Source organism: Miniopterus natalensis, chromosome 4 (assembly GCF_054644295.1).
Source record: "Miniopterus natalensis isolate mMinNat1 chromosome 4, mMinNat1.hap1, whole genome shotgun sequence".
Classification (NCBI taxonomy): Eukaryota; Metazoa; Chordata; class Mammalia; order Chiroptera; family Miniopteridae; genus Miniopterus; species Miniopterus natalensis.
Window position 1 is genome coordinate 64,182,529 of NC_142084.1, and position 14,781 is coordinate 64,197,309.

The window sequence follows — 14,781 nt, forward strand, 5'->3', positions numbered from 1 at the left end:
GGTTCTGAAGCTGGGAGGCGGGATGCTGAAGTCCTGCATTCTTCTTCCTGCCTTTCTGGGGCACTGGATCCGCGAATCTAAGGCCTAGCTCTGACAATGGCAGCTCCTGGCGTGGACCCCGGAGCTGCCTTAGTAAAATGTTACCCACATTTCAAATACATAAATAAAAATGCATATGAGGTCGGTCAAGTGTTGCCATTTATGCTTGAGGATCCTTCTGTGACTCCTATTTGTCCAAGATACATGATAAAAACAGCATTTACTGAGCCTTAGGATGTACCAATCAGCAAACCGAGAAGGTAAAATATATTAAAATTCCCCCCGTTCTACAGACAGGGAAACTGAGACCTAAAGAAGTAATATTCCTTCCCAGAAAGACCTGAACCTAAAGCCACCTCAGATGCAAACACAAGACCCTGTGTCTTTTGGCCTTTGCAGACTGCCCTAACATCTTACCATTCTCCCTTTGTTCACTCCAACCAATTTGCCGCCTTTCTGACCTCACTTTTCATTCCTACCCCAGGTCTTGGCATGAGCTGTTTCTTCTGCCTGAAGATCGCCTTGCTCCACTTGTCTTACTCCTATGCACACTTCAGTACACAGCTAAAGCAGTACCTTCTCCCATACCGTTTCTCTGTTACTGCATCTTCATATAATACTTTTCTTACAACTAATGAACCAGTCTTGATACATTTTTATTAAGCAAAGTCCACACTTTATTCAGAATACTGGTTTTCCCTGTCCTTTTCTGTCCCAGGATCCCACATGACATTTAGCATTTAGTTGTCACTTCTCCTTAGGCTCCTCTTGGCAGTGACAGTTTTCTGACTTCCCAGTTTTTTGTTAATCCTCACCTGAGGATATTCTTTCCTTTTTTTTCTTTTTTTTTTTAGAGTGGAAGGGTGAGGAAGGGGGAGAGAAACATCAATGTGAGACACATCCGATTGGTCGCCTCCCAAACACACCCTGATCAGGGCCAGGGATGGAACCTGAAACCCAGGTACATGCCCTTGACCTGGACTAGGAATTGAACCTGAGACCCTTTGGTGCAGGCTGACACTCAAACCACTGAGCAACACAGGCCAGGGCTAACTCCTGTTTTTGATGAGTCTGACAGTTTTGAGGCTTGGTCAGGTATTTTATAGCCTTTTCCTCAATTGGGATGTCTGATGTTTTTCTCATTCGACTGGAGTGATGGGTTTCAGGAAGACCAGAGGTAAAGTGCCATTTTCATCATATCATCGTATCATATCCAGGGCCCCATACTATCAACTTATCACTGTTGATGTTGACCTTGGTCACCTGGCTCTGGGTGTGTCAGGTTTCTCCACTTAAGTTACTTTTTTTCTCCCCTTCCACACTGTATTCTTTGGAAGAAAGCTACTGATGGACAGCCCACACTTAATGAGTTGGAACATCATTTTTACTTGAAAAAAAACCTGACAAATTGTAGTAATTCCGACTTACGTATTTGGCAGGCATTGGCAGGCATTTTCTCAAAATATGAACAAATTGAGCCTGTCACTTCAAGGATAACAATTGACAGTATCGGTTGCCAATGGCAAAATTTGAGCTTTCAAGCGAAAAATTAAAAATTTCAAAAGCTCAAACATACTTTGAGTTTCCTGATACTTTCAACACTCTCCTGATGAAATTACCAAATGTGGTTTTTCAAGTGTTTAATGTGTCATTTCAAAGAGCTGCAAACTTGGTTGACCAGTTTCCAGTCAACGCTGCAAGACAATTAGATTGATTTTTTTTTTTAATATATCTTTATTGATTTCAGAGACAGGAGAGGGAGGGAGGGAGGGAGGAACATCAATGGTGAGTCATTGATTGGCTGCCTCCTGCACGCCCCCGACTGGGAATCGAGCCCACAGTCCGGTCACGTGCCCTGACCAGGAATTGAACCCCAATTGCTTTGATCCTAGGTTGACGTTCAACCTCTGAGCCATGCCCGGCCAGGCAAGACAATTATATTTTAATGTAACAGTATGAAAAGCTCATTAATATGGTTCCAGATACGACACTGGAAATTATCTTTAAGAAACTACTACTTGTTGAGCTTTGGTGTCACAAAGAGTATCCACAATTATCTGAAAAAAGTATTAAAATGCTCGTTTTTTCAAGTATGGGATGACTGAGGCTAGGTTATCTCCTTATAATTCAACCAAAACGATGTATAGAAACAGGTTTAATACAGAAGGAGGTAAGACTCCAGCTGTCTTCTACCTTAAGCCACAGATTTCAAAGACTTGTAAAAATGTAGAATGATGTTACCCTCACTATATTGTTTGGAAAATAGCCACCCCCCCTCAAACATGTAGTGGGCTTATCATTTTAAAATCAATTACTATTTTTAAGTTTCTCATTTTTAATTTCTAAATATGGTAAATGTCAGTAGATATACCCATTTTAACAAAAGCTCTTTGAGGTCCTCAATGCTTTTGTATACAGGGGTCCTGACACCCAAAAAAAGTTGAGAACTGCTGGCTTACAGCAAACACAAAAAATAACACAATTAAAATCAACAAATAAAAACAAATATAGAGCAATACACACAAACATTTGTAACAGACCAATGCTTCGGTGTCATTACACAAGATATAATGAAGTTATCAGGCATCAGTCCCTATAAATTAAATGACTGTGAATGTCACAGCTATATGACACATCATATAAGCTAAAAACACATCGATATGAAGGGGCTGTATTAGCAAGCCATCTATAAGTAGCACTGTCATCAGTTAATTTAGAATTGGTTAAAAATTCTTGAAGTTAAACCAAATGCAGTTCAAACTTCTCTCAATTTAGTCATATCCCTGGCAAAATTACCAGGTACTAAAAATGTGCAAAATGGCCCCAGCCAGTGTGTCTCAGCAATTGAGCACCAACCTATGATCCAGGAGATCCATTTGATTCCCAGTCAGGGCACACACCCGGGTTGCAGACTCGATCCCCAGCAGGGGGCGTGCAAGAGGCAGCTGATCAATGACTCTCCTTGTTTGATGTTTCCCTTCCTTTCTCTGAAATCGACACTTTTTTTAAATGTGCAAAATGAAACGTAATGTGGTATCCTAGATTGGATCTTGAAACAGAAAAGGACATTAGTGGAAAACCCAAATAAACTGCCTAGTTAACTGTAACATACCAATGTTTCTGAGGTTTGACACACAGTAGTTATCTAACATCTTTTTGTAGGTATGAATTAAAAAATAAGTGTATTTTATACTGTCAAGCAATGGTTGAGATGATGGCGAAAAACTCTCAACACAAATGATCTGGTGGGACTTTTTGAGGATCCCTGGGGTCCAGTATAGTTGGGCAAGAGAACTTGTGTGGGAAGTGTGGTTATCTGTGGCTTTCCCTCATTGGACCAGCCAGGGACAAGTCCATGTCTGCACTAACCCACACAGAAGGCCCAGCACCATCGAAAAAAAATGTAAAGTGAAATTTTAAAACTATAGTTCCTTCCCCTGGCAGGTGTGGCTGTTGGTTGGGTCTTGTCATGTACCAAAAGGTTATTGGATTGGTCAGGGCACATGGAGAGGGGGGTGATCAACACACACACCCCCCACTATAGAGAGTGTGCAGGAGGCAGCAGATCCATGTTTCTCTGGCCCTTGCTATCTAAAAATCAATTTTAAAAATCTTTAAAATTAGTTCTTTGGCAGCACTGATCCCATTTCAACTGCTTTCTAGCCACGTGGGGCCAGTGGCTGCCCCTCTGCACAGTAAAGACTGGTCCACCATCACAGTAATTCCCCTTAGATAGCCCTAATAGTCTTATATTTGAACTAACACTTTGAGGTCACACTGAACTTTTTATATCAGTTACGACCATGTGTACTGGCATAAGAAAGCCCATTCAAGCCTGAGTGGACTAAGGAGGAAGTCAATAGACAAACACAGTCACCACCATAATCAAATTTATTATTCCAATGGCACTAATACAGCTTGAGGTGCTCATGGTGACATTGCACAAGATTTCCTGCCTTCTAGCTTCTGTCCGAACAGAAATGTCTACCTGCTTGTTCCTTCCCCCTTTCTGGGGGAAAATCCACTATAGGCCATTTACCCAAATAAACCTCTTAATGCATTTAATTCTTTTTTTTTTGGACATCTGAGTTTCCCTCAGAAATGGAAAGAAGTGTTGGGTGTTCCATCTCACCTCCCCCACCAGCCAAATAAGTCCCTGCAGCCAGGGCATTTCTGTTGCCTCTGAAATCTTGAAATAAATATCGAAAGAAACAGCATCAAGTGTTCATGTTGAGCGATGGCACAGAGTGGCCCCAGAACCTGCCAGGCAAGCAGCACTGTGTCTGGACAGTCTCAAGATGTTGTGGAGAATGAGGGCTTGTTGTGGTTGATCAGAGCCAGTGAGGGGGCGGCACCTGGGTGGCAGGCTGCAGAAGGGCGACCTACAATTTGTCCAGGAAGTTGTCCAGGGCTGGGATGCCTTCCTTCAGGCCTTTGCGCTTGCGTGTCTCGGCCACCACCTGGCTGGGGCGGCTAGTGTTGTCGAAGGGATCTCCGGGCAGGATCTGCCAGTGGTCAAACACGCACTGCGGGAAGGCCTGGCCGCCTGTGTTGGATCTCAGGTCGGCAGTGAAGCCTGGAGGAAGAGCAGGTACAGGGTTCACCGGGCAGCCCAGACTTGGTACCTTATCCAAGCCCCAGATGTGGAACACACACACACACCCCCCAGAGATCAGAGCCTAGACAACCCAGGTCGGATCAGACATTAAGTCCCTAACCCTGCTCCTAACCTCAGGCTCAGAGACCACTACTGAACAAGTGAGGCAATGCTGGCCCACCTGAATCTCCATCTGCTCACCCTCAAGATAAGCCTGAGATAACTCCTCTGCCAGCCTCGATCTTAAGATCACACCAATTGCCCTAGCTGATTTAGCTGTGGTTACAGCATCGGCCCATGGACTGACTGGTCCCAGGTTCAATTCTGGCCAAGAGCAACATACCTCAGTTGCAAGCTCAATCCCCAGCCCTGGTTGGGGTGCATGTGGGAGGCAACCAATCAATGTCTCTCTCTGACATCTATGTCTCTTCTCTCTCCACCTCTTACACTCTTACAAAAAAGCAATGGAAAAAAATATCCTTTAATAAGAATTAAAAAACAGCAACAAGTTTTTTAAAAAAAGGTCACACACCTGAGAGCCTACTTCCCCCCCCCAAATTCAGCAATTCAGAGGTCCACAAGTGAGCCACCTCCTCCTATACAACCATGCTGCTCTCAACCCCTAAATGGACAGGGGAGAGGGGAGCAGTTTGCAGATTACATCTGCGGCTCCCATTAGACTCACTCTGGGCCTTCCACAAGGGACAAGAACTGGGTCCGTCCTAGATCAGGTTGGCTGCAGGTCTAGTGGACTGTGGGCATCTGTGAGCCACCCCAGCAGGCACTTACCAAAGGACTCATTGACGGGCAGGTAGGCCTTCACAACAAACATGGGGGTGCCAGCCACCTGGGATTCCTCAAAGACATGGCCCCGCTTCCTGTTCAGGACACCGTAGATACCACCAACCACTTGCTCTGGACACTGTCAGGTAATAAAAGACTATTAGCAGCTGCTGGGTGGGATGGGGACCAGTAGCAGCAAGACCACCACGACTCCCTACCTGGATTTCCACAAGGTAGATGGGTTCCATGAGCCGGGGCTGGGCAGTCAGCACACTGGCGTAGAGGCAACGCCGGGCCGTGGGGATGATCTGGCCACCCCCGCGATGGATAGCGTCAGCATGCAGTGTTACATCGTGGACGTCAAAGCGTACACCCCGCATGTTCTCCTCACACAGTGCCCCCTGCAGAGAAAAGGGCCAAACCCACCATCAAGCTCTTGCCTCTACTGCAGCCTTCCCTGAGAGGAAAAGGTCAAGTCACACAGCTCTGTCTGTGCCAGCCTGACCACAGGGATCTAGCACCTGCTGCCTTACTCAACCTCCCTAGGGTACCCTTCCCAGGAAGCAGGACCACTGGCCCCTCTCCACTAACACAGAAATGAAAACAGATAACTCCGAGGATTCCCGCTGCCACAGGTCTGCAGGGTGTGACTGGGCCTATGCCAAAAATTCCATGGATGGACACTAATGTTAATGACTTATCAGCTGGATGGCCAAATGGCCCCTCACCTCCTTTGTGGCCCACTGGAAGCCGGCCACTACGCTGTCCTTGATCTCGTTGAGATACTGCACACCCTTGGTGATGTCGGTAAGGATATTGGGCCCAGTGCCATCGGGCCCGAAGCACCAGATCTTACGGGCCTCAGCCACATCCCACTCGTACTTCTCAGCCAGGTATCGGGCCCGCTGTTTGAGCTCCTGGCGGGCAGACACCTCACCCTTGTCGATGTCCTCGGCCAGGCCATCAGGGAAGGGCCGAGCCTTCATGTACAGTCGGTTGTGCTTATTTGGAGACTTGGACAGGCAGAGCACATTTGACTCCTCACTGACTGTTTCACGATAGGAAACAACAGGGTCGGATTTCTGCAAAAAGAGCATGAGAGTCAGGCCTGCAGGAGGTAGTGACTGCCCAGAAATGGGGTCTCCTAATGAGACTCAGGAAAGACTGGCAGTGGGCTCAAAAATCATAACTACTCATTTGATTTAGTAGCACAGAGCCAAGCACATCTCACTTCTACATAAATACAAAGTGTGCATGTCTTCCCTTGTAGGGGGGCTACCCACTGTCGGTAGGACTAGCTCAAGATTACTTTATCTTGTGAAATTCTATGCAGTATTACTTGGAAAAAGTAGGCACTGGCCTGATCCTATTTTGACACGTGGAAAAAAAGATAAAAAGCAGTGAACTGAAAAAAATAGGTTTATATTTCTATAAGAGAAATTAAAAACTTAAGAGGCTTAACGTGAAAAACACATGAAGGCCAAAACTGAATTTAAGAATGAACACGAATCTGAGCTCAGTTCTGTGAAAAAGTAGAGAATGAAAACCAGAGGGTCAGCAACTGGGCCCAAGACTGTTTGCTAAATGTCTGAGCTCTTTTAGAAGCTTGTTTAGAGATTTTGGAAAGCAGACTCCTCACACTTCAACCTCAAAGCTGTTGAGGATGGGTGAACTGCTGGTTTCACACAGTGAAGTCACCTATTTGGCACGCATAGGTGGAGAGGGAAGAGGGAATCCTGAGCTCAGCCTGGACATGGGCCCCACCATCTCTACATGCCACCCACCCCACCCCTACTGGGGACAGCATGCTTCACCTTGATGGGAATGCAGGCGTGGTCCTCTTCCAGGTCCTTTAGGCAGATCTCCAGGTGCAGTTCACCAGCCCCAGCAATGATGTGCTCCCCCGACTCCTCAATGATGCACTGAAAGGGGCCCCTTTCATTAAACATTAGCCCCTGGGCATCAAACCCAGAGAACTACTTGGAAAACCCAGGGGATTGGGGGCAGAGAATAGCAGGCTCCAAGCATCCAGTCTAGCTGGAGGTTTTTGGGGAAGTTGTCAGGGCCCATGGGAACAAGGGGTTTTGTGAGGCTTTTTTTGCTGTTTCTCAGCATTAACCACCTAAAAAAAAAGACCCACAGTCTATATAGTCAACCAGTAGAGACCGAAGGCCTGGGTTCCAAGACAGTAACCTGCCATTGAAATGGGCAGTGGCTGTCAGGGAAGGAGTGCGTTTCACACACACCTGAATTTCCAAACAGTTCCAATTGGAAATTCCTATTTATATGAGAAACCACCCAGTCCTTCCAGCTCAGCCACCAACAAATAACTCTGCAGGTGGTGGTGCCTCCTGCCAGGGTGCCTGCCCACCTGCACCATGGGGTCTGACTTGGCCAGCCGCTTTAAGCCCTCCACCAGCTTGGGCAGGTCAGCTGGGTTTTTGGCCTCCACAGCAACTCTGACGACAGGGCTCACGCTGAACTTCATCACCCGCATGTTGTGGGCATGCTCGAAGGTGGTGATGGTGCCTGTTTTCACCAGGAACTGGTCCACACCCACCAAGCCCACAATGTTCCCACAAGGCACGTCCTCGATGGGCTCCACATAACGGCCCATCATCAAGATTGTTCTGGGGGAGACACAAAGGGCATCAATGCAAAACCACTGTGGTGCCAGGTTCCTGAATGGCTGGAAGACAAGTTTCCTTCCTCCTAGAGCCTATGGCCACCCCTCCTGCACTGAGTGGTGGTGCCAACACCCCAGGGCATCAAACCTCTACACAGCAGCACAGGTGACTGTTCTCAAAGTCCTGGCTCCTGAATACCAAAACAGAGTGCCACCTGCCATTCCTACATGTCCCATACAGGGTTCCACACATCTGACCCAGGGCTGAGAAAAAGCAGTGTGGTGTGGGCAACCACCAGTACCTGTATAGTCAGGCCCTGAGGAGCTAGAGGGGATGCAAGATCTGTCTTCCCACTATCAATGCCTGAAATAGGGCTAGGGATGGGGACTGACGTAAGACTGACATTTCTGGGGTCAGCACCTGCTCTCTGGGTAGGTGACAATAACTTGTGCTGCCACTGCTGGGAAATCAGGAACATCTGCATCCAACTCAACTAGGATTCTTCCCTGAGTATTAAGGGGGGCCCTAGGCCCCTGCTTCCTAGTGTACCTCATCCAGGCAAGCCTCTCCAGGTTGAGGACAAAGGGAGGTGGCCAGTGGGCTCAGCACTACATGCTGATAGCACTTCATGTAACCCTCCTGAATGCCTACTCCTCCTGCAGCTTGGAGCAGGGGAGGGTGGGCTGGGACCAGCCTTGGGTCACAAGTGACTAGGCCAAGCACTTCACCTCTGGATCGGCTTCAGATACAGGTCCTCCTTCTTCCCTGGTGTGTAGTTAGGCCCCATGATCCTGACCTTCAGGCCGGTGGACACCAGCCCTGAGAAGACCCGGCCGAAGGCATAGAACCGGCCTTTGTCGGAGGTCGGCACCATTTTGGAAATATACATCATAAGGGGTCCTTTGGGGTCACAGCTTTTAATGCCTGAGGAGTAAAAAAAGAACCCACCAAAGAAGCATGATTCCCTTGGAGCTCAGCCTTCCAAAATCCTGAGACCCTTAAGCTTGGCAATGAACAGCCTTCTAACCACACAGCCAATGGCTGCTCTGGGGGACCCCGCCCAGCATTCAGGAGAACCCCACATACCCATGGCTGCCTCATCATCGGGGGGCCCCTCATACAGGAGCTCACAGCGGTACTTCTGGGCTGTCACCGGGGAGGGCAAATGTATGGTGATCATCTGCAGCAGGGCATCACCGGCAGGCAACCAGCGACGCATCACAGCCTACAGGAAGGAAACATTGGGATCAGGAGAGGGAAGTCTGAGGAAAACCCCTGACCTTCAGCGTCACATGCTCAAGGTGACTCAGATGTGTGGTCCCTTCTAGAACGGCTGTGCAAACACCTGAGATCTTCTGTCCACCTTGCTGGCAACCATGCTGCGGCTGGGACTGCTTCTAATAGCGGAGCCAAAGCCCACCACTGGCAGGGAGCCCTGATGGGGACTCTTGGGATAGCCCCTCATGCTCACCTTCAGAAGTGGTTTGCCTTCTTTGTCCTTATCTTCACTATCCAACTTGATGTCCAATTTTTCAATCAATTTTGCCGTTTCCTCCTTCTTGAAATTCATGATAGCGTCAAATACCTAAAGGGCCGGGTGAGGGGCACAAAGTGAGCTGGGAACATACTGGGAGGCCTGCAGCTGCTTCCTACTGAGAAGCCTAAGGCCATGCAAAGAGCAGACGGAAGACTACAAAAATTCTCACCTTACCACAAAGGACTTGACCCCAACTAAGCAAGTCTTGGGGACACCTCCCAGTAAGTTGAAAAAAGTCTATTTTGACTTACCGACCATGAACACTAACTCACAAGTATTTACAACCTCAATGGCTAGAAAAGCAAAGCCCAGACCTTCCTGTCTCAGCATACCTAACCCCAACTAGGGATGACAATCACCCTTGTTGTGTGCCCCTGCCTATCTAGTTATCAGGGTCGAGCCCTGGGACTTCACCCTCACTGTGCTGCTGTCTTACCCTTCTTTTAACAGCCACCTTGAACCTGGCCTTGCCCAGCCCCACTGTATCTTGCCACAAACAGTGGGTTAGGTAATGGGTCTTCCAGGAGCCACAGGGCCCAAGGGCAGCCCAGGGGATGCACATCCATCAAGCACATGCAGCAACTCACCTTGAAGATGGGATCCAGAATAAGCTGGCAGAATGTTCGTGGCAGCTTCTTGCCATCAGGGCTGGTGGCAGACTTGCTGAATTTACCGTTGGCTGGATCAAAGTACCTGGTGGAGAAGGCCCAACCCAATCAGGCTAGGGGGATCCAGGGACACCCGGATGGGCCGTAATATCAAGGTTGGGCAGAATGACCCCATAGGTGGACATTTGATGGTCCTAAGCCACATCATCACCTCCAAGTCCCTGCCCACCTCGCAGGTTACAAAACGCCCTGCTTCTCCCCTACAGCACTCACCGGTCACCCCACAGCTTCTTCATCATGTCCTCTACTTTCTTGGCCCGCTCAGCAGGCCCCAGCTGGCCCTCACCCTTGGCGGCAAATTTTGCCACATACATCTCTGCAAACTGCTTCAGGGTGAAGGCCCAACCATGAAGACCAGACCCGAAGCCAACAGTCCCAAGGACAGGGTCAATCTGAGAGAACAAGAAAAAGTTGTAAATGGGGACAGACAAAAACCCCAGGTACAAAGTCCCTGGGTGCTGTGGGCTTCAGACATCAGATTTCATCAATTGCCATCAGGTCAAAGTGAAGAAATTTTAGTCATCATGTATAGGATGCCCACCTCTGCCTCCAGCAAGGAAGAGGGCCACCAGCAAGGAAGAGTGAGCAGTAACCCTAAGGGCACTACCCATTGAGCCTGTTTCAGCAGGCAGGGTACCCTCAACCCCACAGCCTCCCCATAAAATCAAGTGCTAGATGAAGTCAGTACCAAAAACATTCCAGCCTCCTTCTTTGTCACCCCAACATTCCTAGAAAATCTACTTTCAGGTCATCCAAGAAGACCCAGGGGACCAACTTGTGGTTCCCCAAGGGCAGCCCCCAGGGAGGGAAGTCACAGCCCTTCTAGTCTATGGGAAGAACACAGTCCACCCAGTGGGAAGGATGGGGGGAATGCAATGGGGTAGACAGGAACTTATCTAGGGACCCTGACTTCAGCTGGCAGGGAACCTACCATGATGTTGCCCATGGGGCCACTCTCGCCCTCTCCATAGGTGGATATGATGACATTGACATTCTCCACAATGCGCTGAAAAGTCTGGTAGAGCTCCTCAGGCTCCAGCTGCAGCTCAAGCAGAGCCCGGTCCATCTTGTTCATCATCAGCACAGGCTTGATGCGCTCTGCGATGGCCTGCCTCAGCACTGTCTCCGTCTGCACACACACGCCTGGGGGCAGAGAGAGGTTTTTTATCAGCCAGAGAGTGGACACCCACAGATCCCAAGCCAGGGTAGAGGAAACCTGCTGCTTACCAGATACACAGTCCACTACCACCAAGGCACCATCGGTGACACGGAGGGCAGCTGTCACCTCCGAGGAAAAGTCGACGTGCCCAGGGGAGTCAATGAGATTGATAAGGAAACCGGAACCATCCTTGCTCTGCTTGATGAAGTTCAAATCATTCTCTGAGAGCTCGTAGAAGAGGGAGATGGCCCTAAGGAGATTGGGACAAGTTGGCTGAATGGAAGGCACATCTGTCCCATTCTCCAGTTCTGCACTGTCCTCCTGAAAACCGCTGGGGTCAACCTAGGATTCCTGCCCAAGGGGAGTCAGGATAAATGCCTGTAATCCCTACGAAAGGCAGTATGTGGTAAATAATCATACCAACAGCCCAGAGTGGACACTGCACCATCTCCTCCCACTGCATTACTCATCCCTAGAGACAGACAGACTTCAGATTTCCCATACAAGCCATTCCACCGAGGACCCTCTGCCCATCTCCCTAATAGCAGCTACAATGGCCAGCTTCCTCAGAGCTCACCTGTCCAGTCCCCAATCTGGTTCCTCCCAAGCTCAACACACCTGATTCCAAGTAGCAACAACATGACCAGGCAAGACCAGAAATCTAGACTACCTTTCACCCTTCCCTCTGCCCCCTCTAGCCCCAGCTGAAATGAGTCTCAGAGCAGATGAGCAGAGAATCTCACAAATTCTCAACCGAAAATAAACAGCAATTTCAGTCACTTTGCTTTGGGTTCTCACCCCATTGACATCTGGGATTAGGAATATGTCATTGGAGGGGGCACTCCCAGACATTGCCAAAAGGTCCTTCCCCCCTGGAATAGGGAATCACTGGGTTAAGGTCCCCCTTCCTCTCCAAGTCCCTATCTCATTAGATTAAATCTCATTCTCTCTCACAATTCAAAAATCCAGACTCCTTCCCCAGAAGCCACTCAGGAAAGTGACTGTCTTTGGTCTGTCTCCACACCAGGCTCCCCTTCCCAGTCCAAAGAGCACCAGAGCTTGCTCACGTTGACTTGATGGTGATGCAACGCTCCTGCTCATCCTTCCGGGTGTCAGTGAAGCGAGTCTCCCCAGCTCGGGCAGAGGCGATGATACCGGCCTTACACACCAGGGAGTCAGTCAGCGTGGACTTGCCATGGTCCACGTGGGCGATCACAGACATGTTCCGTATATTGGCCTTCTTGTCCATGATGGCCCGGATCTGATCTACTGTGAAGTTCACCTGGGCAGGGGGTGGGGGAGGAGGAGACTCAGAAGGGACCAGGACTCCAGGAACCAGGCTTGGCACCAAGACTTCAATCGATATACTGCCAGCACCACAGCCAGGAGTGGTCTGATCCTGGGGCAACCCCAACTCCCACCCAAACTCCCCAGTCTCTGTGGATACCCTTTTCAAAAATGCCACGTGCCCCATCAGTGAAAACCCAGACTTCTAGTTGTCATTTAGAAGTGACAATCCAGAATCTGGGGCTGGGAGTAAGTGTCGGAGAATGACAACAAATTCCCCGTAGGTGGAGTACGTATGTGCCCAGTTAAAACATGGAAGACAGTATAAAGCTCCTCCCAAACCCTCTCCCTGTTGCCACTGGGATAACGCATGCTTTATCCAAATAACCTCTTTAAAATCCAAGGTCACCCTTCCACCTGGGGGTAGGACAGGGCTAACCACCCCTGGAGATTCCTAAATATGCCACCCCGATCTTATGGGAAGCTTGAGCACTGCAAGCCTCCACCTCGTGGCTCCGGAGTCGGCTTTTCACAATTGAGCGATACAAAAACAGTAAGCCAGGACAACGTTAGGAAAAAGCTTTTTGGGTCTGGCTTTCCTCGTTTTGCCGTTTCCCTGCTCCCGACAGAAAGTCGAACTCGGCCTCCTAGCCGGTGGGTTACATAAGGCGGCTCTCTCTCTCCCCGCTGCCTTGGCGCCGCCCGCCATTACAGCGTCTGCCACATCATCATAACCCCCAACCCCGCCTCCGCCCCAGCTCCAGCCGGGCCCCGAGTCCCACGAGGCGGCGGCGCCCCCGGAAGCGGAGAAAGGGCTCGGAGAGCTACACGGCGCAGACATGGCGGCCCCAGGCCCGCCAGCCCGGCCACCGCCATTTCTCCTGCCCAAGCGGCCCAAGCACTCCAGGCCCCGCAGCGTCGGCTCCACAGAGGCCCCACCACCATTCCAGGACACCAGTCGGACAGCACCGCTTACCATGGTGGCGGATGGCGGTGGATTCTCCCAGGCAGATCCGAGCGAAGGGAACCGCGCCGAAGATGCGGCGACGAGGGCGGAAGAGAACGCTGACGTCAACACCCGACTTTATATAGGCCAACGCCGGTTGGGCTGATCATCTGACTGCGCTGCGGGGGCGGGGCGACGTCGTGCGCAGGCGTGTGGGCAAGCTTTCCCAGTTAACCCTTTAGGCGCCGGTGGAGCTGCTTTGGGACACTGCATCTGCGTTCTGCACCAGGATTTCCCCGGGTCAGGGTCGGCCTCCTACCTGGATGCACGCCTCTGAGATGCAATACTCAGGTTCATAAAGAAAGCAAAGGGTGCTGTTTTAGTTGAGTATATTAATCATAATTTGCAAAATGCCAAGCACATTAAAAAGCACACTACAGCCCTGGCCTGGTAGTTCAGTTGGTTAGAGCATCCTCCCTTTATGCCAAGGTTGTGGGTTCCATCTCTGGTCAGGGCACATACTAGAAGCAACCAATGAGTGCATAAATAAGTGGAACAAGAAGTTGATGCTTCTCTCTCCCTTCCTCTCTCTCTCTCTAAAATCAATCAATAAAAACTTAGAATTTTTAAAAAGCACATTACAACGTGGATTGTACCACAGTCAATTTTCTAGTTTTGATATTATGTAAAATGATACCACTGGGAGAAGTTGGGGAAAGAGTACTTGGGACCTCTCTGTACTGTTTTTGAAACTACCTGTTTATAATTATTTCAAATGAAAAAATTTTTTAAAAGCAGGTGCTCATTCATCACCCATTTCCACAAAAACAGATTAAGTGTCCACTATGTACCAGGCATTGCTATTGGTGCACATATACCTATGCTATAGGTGGATATATCATTGAACAGAACACCTTACTAGTTCCACCATTTTCTGTGTTCTTACACTAGTTACTCAGATTTCTCCATGTCTGAGTTTCCTCATCTGCACAATGGGGGTACAGTAAGCAGTACTCCCTCATTGTTTGGGGAGAGTAAAACTAACTGAAAACACATAAAGGGATAGACACCATGCCTGACTCAGTTCTCGGTACATGTCACAGCTATTTTAATTAGCTAGCATTGCTGTTAATAAGAC

The 14,781-nt window shown here is 49.2% G+C and overlaps 1 protein-coding gene and 1 non-coding gene across 2 annotated transcripts; both read right to left on the minus strand.

Moving 5' to 3' along the window:
- Positions 1 to 3,912: 3,912 nt before the first annotated feature.
- On the minus strand, positions 3,913 to 13,778 carry EEF2 (eukaryotic translation elongation factor 2). The gene is made up of 15 exons (XM_016197838.2): positions 13,674 to 13,778; positions 12,478 to 12,692; positions 11,479 to 11,660; positions 11,183 to 11,394; positions 10,465 to 10,643; positions 10,171 to 10,276; positions 9,518 to 9,631; positions 9,133 to 9,271; positions 8,775 to 8,970; positions 7,791 to 8,049; positions 7,234 to 7,341; positions 6,148 to 6,501; positions 5,638 to 5,820; positions 5,426 to 5,558; positions 3,913 to 4,615 (listed from the first exon to the last, which is right to left on the minus strand). The coding sequence occupies exons 1-15, from the start codon at positions 13,674 to 13,676 to the stop codon at positions 4,422 to 4,424; spliced, it is 2,577 nt and encodes an 858-aa protein (XP_016053324.1). The 5' UTR covers positions 13,677 to 13,778; the 3' UTR covers positions 3,913 to 4,421.
- Positions 10,717 to 10,781, minus strand: LOC148093322 (small nucleolar RNA SNORD37). Its single transcript, XR_015714467.1, has one exon. It is a non-coding gene; the product is annotated as a small nucleolar RNA SNORD37 (small nucleolar RNA).
- Positions 13,779 to 14,781: the final 1,003 nt, after the last annotated feature.